The sequence below is a fragment of the Anabrus simplex genome, chromosome 7 (assembly GCF_040414725.1).
Source record: "Anabrus simplex isolate iqAnaSimp1 chromosome 7, ASM4041472v1, whole genome shotgun sequence".
Classification (NCBI taxonomy): Eukaryota; Metazoa; Arthropoda; class Insecta; order Orthoptera; family Tettigoniidae; genus Anabrus; species Anabrus simplex.
The window spans coordinates 168,253,969-168,261,100 of NC_090271.1; the positions used below are offsets into that span (position 1 = coordinate 168,253,969).

At 39.0% G+C, this 7,132-nt stretch overlaps 1 protein-coding gene across 1 annotated transcript in view; it reads right to left on the minus strand.

Moving 5' to 3' along the window:
* The window catches only part of LOC136877416 (oxaloacetate tautomerase FAHD2A, mitochondrial), a 116,452-nt gene extending 110,042 nt beyond the window's left edge, over window positions 1–6,410 (minus strand). The window contains exon 1 of the mRNA XM_067151437.2: window positions 5,659–6,410. Within this exon, the coding sequence (XP_067007538.1) occupies window positions 5,659–6,044 (386 nt within the window). The 5' untranslated portion in view covers window positions 6,045–6,410. The remainder of the gene's footprint in view (window positions 1–5,658) is intronic.
* Between the last annotated feature and the right edge of the window lie 722 nt (window positions 6,411–7,132).

The following is a 7,132-nucleotide window of genomic DNA, read 5'->3' on the forward strand; positions in this document are numbered from 1 at the left end:
TATGTGGTTAGAATTGCAATGAGACAAACCCACTGAAGCGAGAAGGGGTGATGGAACATTAAATAGCGCATTCAGCTTGTTTGTACTTGGTGCAAGGCTTAATTGGGACCAGGCATATCTGTTGCGCCTTCTGTAAGAACGAGGTAGATGCTAATCAAAGAACATCTAGCTTAACTGGTCCGTATTGACTCCTACAATAATGTACATGGGTGATTATTTATCCGCCCTGTCAATATATTACAGTATTTGATTTTTATTTTAACATCTCACCAATCACGCTCCCTCATGGGCCGAGGTTACAGTGCTGCACTGTGATAGGTAACTCTTCTTCTCTCGGTGCCTATCCGTTTCGGATGTTGGCGATCATGATGGCTATTTTCGTTCTGTTTGTGGCAGCATGGAACAGTTCAACTGATGACATATTGCACCAGCCTCTAAGATCGTCAAGCCAAAATATTCGTCTTCTTCCAGGACCTCTTTTGCTGTTGATTTTCCCCTGGAGTATTTTTTGGAGTAGGTTGTATCTATCTGTGTTGCGCATTATATGTCCCAGATACTGCAGCTTTCGGCATTTCACTATCTTGATCAATTGAAGTGTTGTGTGCATCCTTCTCATTACTTCCACGTTTGTCATTCTCTGGATCCAAGATATTCTCAGGATCCACCCATAAAGCCATGTTTCAAAGGCCTCCAGCTTCTTCTCTGTGTTTTTATTTAAGGTCCATGTCTCTACTACACCATATAAAAGAACAGAAAATACTTAACAGTGCAGAAGTCTGATTTTAGTCCCTAAAGTTAGATTGTGGCTTTTAAACACATTACTCATTTTCTGGAACACACTTTTTGCTTTTCCAATGTGTACCTTGACTTCTTGTGAGCAATCCCAGTCTTCATTTATTATGGTTCCAAGGTATGAATATTGTTTTACCATTTCTATACTCTTTTGATTTATAACCAAGTTTATTCCGGAAATATTTTCCTTACTTATAACCATGAGTTTTATCTTTGCGGTGTTTATTTCAAGCCCGTATTGGCTGCTGACTCTTACAATTCTATCCATTAGTGATTGTAGCACTTGGATAGTATCAGCAAATATAATTGTATCATCAGCATACCGGATGTTGTTTAATCTCATTCCATTTATCAAAATTCCTTCTTCTATATCTTCCAAGGCTTCTCTAAATATGTATTCTGAATACAAATTAAATAGTATAGGTGACAAGATACATCCCTGCCTCACTCCTCTCAGGATTTTGACTTCTTCGGTGTGTTCTCCTTCAACACGCAACACCGCTGTTTGATTCCAATACAGCATCTTGATGATTCGCAGATCTCTTTCCTCCATTCCAATATTTCTCAAAATCTCCATCAATTTTTCATGTTTTACACAGTCAAAGGCTTTTTGGTAGTCTATGAAACAAGCAAATACATTCTTAATTACATCTCCACATCTCTGAAAGAGGACCTGCACACTGAACAAAGCTTCTCTCGTACCTACTGCTTTAATAAACCCAAATTGATTAGGGGCTATCTGATCTTCACACAGTCTGTATATTCTTCTGTGTATCACTCTCAAGAACACTTTCAACAGATGACTCATCAAGCTTATTGTGCGGTAATCTCCACATTAGTTTGCGTTTGGCTTTTTTTGGCAAGGTGATGAACTCTGATTTGAGCCATTCCGATGGAATGTTCCCGGATACATAAATTCGGTTGAAAATTTTGGTCAACCATTTTACATGATGTTCATCCATCAGTTTTAAGAACTCTGCTTCTACTTTATCTGGTCCCACTGCCTTTCCATCCTTCATCTGATTGATGGCTCTTTGAACTTCTTCTAATATATCTGTGCCGCTTATTGCATTTGTATTTTGTGTAAAAGCACATCTAGTGTCATGAAGTAAATCTTCTATATATTTTTTCCAAATCTTTTTCTTATCTTCTAAATCCACCATCAAGTTCCCGGCTTCCTCTATTAACTTTCCACCAGTGCCATTCCTGTATTTCCCTGTTACTTCTCTTACTTTCCTGTGTGCACTGAAGCTGTCATACCTACTTTGATATAACTCAATCTCCTCACATTGCTCCACTTTTTCTTTTGCCTCCCTAATCTTTCTTCTGATATCTGCATTTATCTTTCTGTATTCTGCAGGTTTTATTTATTGACTCTTCTTTTCTCCATTAGGTTCAGTATTTCATCTGTCATCCATGACTTTCTCTTTTTCTCGTCCGGTAACTACATTCCTGATTTCTATCTCAGAAATTTTCTTTTTGCTGATGATATAACGTTGCACTAACTCAGGTTTTTGGTGACAGTACAACAGGAAAGGGCTTAATTAAGATACAGTATTTATCAAGTGTGCATATGGAAAATCACAGAAAATCATCCTCATAACTGTTGACTGTGGGTTTCAAACCACCATCTCCTGAATGTAAGCTTGCAACTAAACAGCCGATACTATAAAGCCAACTCATACCTCAGAAATGTTTTCTCTTCAGATCTAAGGCCCAGGTTGAAGAATGGCAACAAAAGTAGAAATCATAAACTGAATAGGGCAGATTTCTAGTGGAAAACTAATGGCTGGGCATAATGAACACAGCTGTAAAGAATATTATGGTCGAGGACAATGTGTAAAGAATATTATGGTCGAGGACAATGAAGACAGCTTTAAAACATATATATATATAGCTGACCTAATTAAGCATCAACATTGGGATCCTTTTCTCCTTGTGTGTTTGTCGTGTGTACCTATTCTTTTACCACCTGTATTTATCTTGTTTCTTCCCTATTCCTGTACTTATTTGTCTTTTTTCTTATCCTACACTCCCCACATGAAGACTGAAGATCTGTCAAATGGTCCTCAGTAATTGCTGATGCCCGCCCTCCTGATGAAGCTGGGACGCAGAAACAAGCTCGTCGGGGGGGCTGAGAAGAGAGGGCTGTAGAAGAACTGTGGTTGATTAGGAGAGAGCCCAAATTAGCAGCAAAGAGCGGGTGTCTCCTCTGGCTTGCAGGAAAAATTTGCCTCCAAGTCAAACAGGTAACCCCATTCCCGCCAGTGTAGTGAATTGAGATTTTCCAACTCATTGGGTACTCCTATTAAACAGATGAGTAAAAGGGCATAGATTTTGCCCTTGGACTCTACATTAATTCCCCCCTCCCCCAAAATTAAAGTGTGTTCACAGCTCATGGCTGTCTGCGGCCTGGTCATTCCAGCTCTGGAACTTTAAATAATAATAATAATAATAATAATAATAATAATAATAATAATGTTACTTGCTTTACATCCCACTAACTACTTTTGCAGTTTTCAGAGACGCCGAGGTGCCGGAATTTAGTCCCGCGGGAGATCTTTTACATGCCAGGAAATCTACCGACACGAGGCAGACGTATTGGAGCACCTTCAAATACCACCGGACTGAGCCAAGATCAAACCTGCCAAGCTGGGGTCAAAAGGCCAGCGCCTCAACCGTCTGAGCCACTCAGCCCGGCGCTCTGGAACTTTGGACTGCAGCATAGTACTGTTTGTTAAAAGTGAGAAAATGTGTGGTTTTTCATTTGATCGAGTATTTCCTACGATAGCATCGCTTTTAATCACGACGTTCCTACTGGCGCCATTGTTGAATTCAGTTGGGGAAACCACTAAGGCAGTCTTTCTGAGGATGTGAAAAAGGCAGGTGGAGAGTGAGTGTCTGCCATTATAATGAAAACTCTCCAACTTGATTGTGACTGATGGTAGGCAAAGGGGCCTACCATTAAAATTAAAATTTCTTAACCCAGTCATTACATAAGAAAAGACATCTGGTGTCTTCCACATCACGTTTCTGGGGTAATGCTAAGAGCCGTGCATTTTAATGTAATCTTACTAACAACGTGTACACTACCGAACCTAAAATTCTGTACAGAATGTAGAATTCCGTAGCAAGGCCTGGGTGCATCAGCTAGTATGAAGATAAAGTTTGAATTCAAGAGGATAGAATGGGGCAAATATTCTTTTATAGGACAGGGAGTAAGAGATTAGAATTTATTACCAAGAGAAATATTTGATAAATTTCCAAGTTCATTGAAAATATTTAAGGAAAAGCTCGGTAAACAATTATAAATAAATGCAAATATGAGGTTTAAGAACTGATAGGGAATCTGCCACCTGGGCGACCACCCTAAATGCAGATCAGTAATGACTGATTGATTGAATTTCATTTCATTGTTATTCATTTTTACATTTTATGTCTGTTACAAGATGAATGATTGGGGTAATGTTCTAGGATCTAAGATATTTATCACAATAAAGAAAGCCTTGAATTATGGTATGGTGCAGTAACTTATTCCCTTCTCTGAAGTATGAGACTAATTAATATCTAAGTCACCAGTCCATTTACAGGGTTCATAAAAAAGGAAGGCCAATAGTTACTGTGTTTCTATGGAAGAAAACTTCTCTCAAGAGAAGGAAGCCCAAGTCTACGCTCCATTATGGAAGAAAAATACTGAGAATGCATGCTGAGAGAAAGTAGATCAAATAAATTAAGTGAAAGTGAGACCAATTTAGGTTGTAAGCTTCCTCTCAGGGATATTCTTTGCAGTATATGAAAGGAAAAAAAAATATATAATATGGATCTAGTTCTCAGTTTTAACACTGTAATATATAACTGCAATGTATGTATTGTTTATATTAGGTACAGTTTGTTTACATGCAGCTACAAAACTACCGCTCTTCTTTCATTTCTGGGAGTTATGTTACATCAATTTGGTTGCATAATTTTACTCAACATTTAATGACCACTCCTCCTCTTCTCTGATTCCTATGATCAACCCCCATTTTCTTCTGACCACAATGATAATATCAGGATTGTTATTAAATGCAGGTTTGGAACTCCTGCTTTTGCCCCGTACATTGAATAATCAAATTTCAGCTACATTATTTGAAAAATGGTAATAACAATGATCGAACTAGGTCTATGATAGAAAATAACAATCTTAATACAAAATTGTAAAAACTGGCACGCTGGTCTTTATTTTCCACAGGACAGCCAGACTTTACTCTTAATTTAAATGCGTAGTACCTCATCTAAATAAGATTTGAAGAAACATTTATAACTCATCGCTTCTTCAGTGCAAACTCATACAAAGAGTAGGCCTAGGGCGCCTGTGCATTCTTCAGGCGATACATAGATTACGAGTCCGTAGTGTCTCTCGGTGCCTAGTATAGCATAAAGAGTAGGGTATGTGAATTGTGACGAATAGCACTGATTAGCTGCTTGGGGCGATCGCAGCTATCAGAAATCGGTTAAACATTCCATTAATACGCGAATTAACATTCGTATCCAATCAGGGAGGGAGAGGGGAACCACTGTCCTCTGTTTTTACGGATCCCCAAAACTAGTCAGGCCATATCTGTATTTAAAACAAGTACGGTACACCCGTTTTTCACAGTACTGTACCCTACCGTACTCATACCTACTCGAGGCACTAAAGCGAGATGGATCTTGGTGTAGAAAATTTACTGTGCCTACGCTACTGTTTAGCACAACACAGATTCCTAAACAGAAAATATTAATATTATACACTGAGTTTACGAGAACATACCGTATTAATAATGAGTCGTCAAGTCTCCACGAGACAGAGAAAATGTAATTACTATGAGAAAAAAAACAACTTACCTTTTAGTTCTTTCCATCAATCCAGGCCCCGCTCTCAAAAACTGCACTAATTTGTTAGGGATAGAATGATCAACCCCGCTAATGTCTATAATATCCCCTTGCTTAGATAACTGAACGCCAAGCCTCTGAGGGCCTCCCTCGGCAGCTACAAACTGAACAAATCTCATATTTAAATGCTTCGTACCGCTTGAGAATTGTCTTACATTTAAAATCGACCTACTCGGTGTTAAAACACGCGTCATATGCCTTCCACTAGACAGATTACGTATCTTCCCAGCAATGTTTATCTGGTCCGCATATCTCATGGAGAAAAGACTTGTGTTCTCGCGTATTAACCGTACCACTGTCGGCTGGTAAAGCGACGCACACCTCCGTCGCATCGGCATATTATTGTTTCTCGGTTTTAAAAGCACAAAACACGGATTTCAGTACCACGAAACCCTCAGGTACGGCAGTGATCTGTGTAAACTCTGCTATGAACTTTTGACTTCTACCACTTCTACGAAAGAGACTACGCAGCGCCGAGAGGTTTGTTTATGCTACACAACGCACAGCAATTCACCTCCAGGCCAACCTGAATTAACTGAAGCGGTAACCAGAATACGGGTTGTAAAGGCGCCACTAGGTTAAACAAGCCTGGGAGGGGAGTACCGTGTTTTGCCGAAGCAGTGGGAGAAGGGAGACGCTTGCCTACACCTGATAAAAACGTATAGTGCAGCATTCAGCCAACAGCTGACGACCTGACGGGCCTGACATCAACATTGCAGACAGATCGAATATTGCGGTCCAACAATCGATACTTACAACTTATTTTGCGACTCTCTTGCTCTCCTCTCATTATCTTTATCGAGGTTTGTATATTTCGATTTCGATACTTAGTTGATAGTTGATACATCCAAGATGCAACAGATACAGTATATCGTTGCACAATGTAAGCCGGGAATTTTAAAATATACCATGAAGGAAACTGCATGGAACTAGTGACGGAAAGGAAGAATCAGTCCTGATCAGCCCCTAAATATGTCTCTATTCTACTTCAAACTTCTTCCTTGGACAAACCATTCACTAAATTTAAATAAATAATATTTTACGAACTGTGGATTCATTCCTACCTTCCGGAAAGTTATTTGTACTTAATCTCCCAAACACCCAGTTAGAGTTTGCAGGTACGGTATCCCGTATTTGAAGGTCTGAAGCAATGCCCGTTCTAACAGCATACAGAACGCCCTTTTTTTTTTACCATATCTAAACAATTCACTTCTGCCATGGTTAAAATTATCTGTTTGCAGTCACTTTTAATGAAGCACTACTTGAGCTTAAAAAAAGAAAAACATTGTCAAAACTCATGATACAATGTCAAAATTGACGTCTAAGTTAATTTGTAGGAAATACAATACCTTTTTTCTGTGGGGACGTTAAGTCATTAATAAATCAACTCCTTCCAAACCTTCGGAATTAATGAAGTTAAATCTAA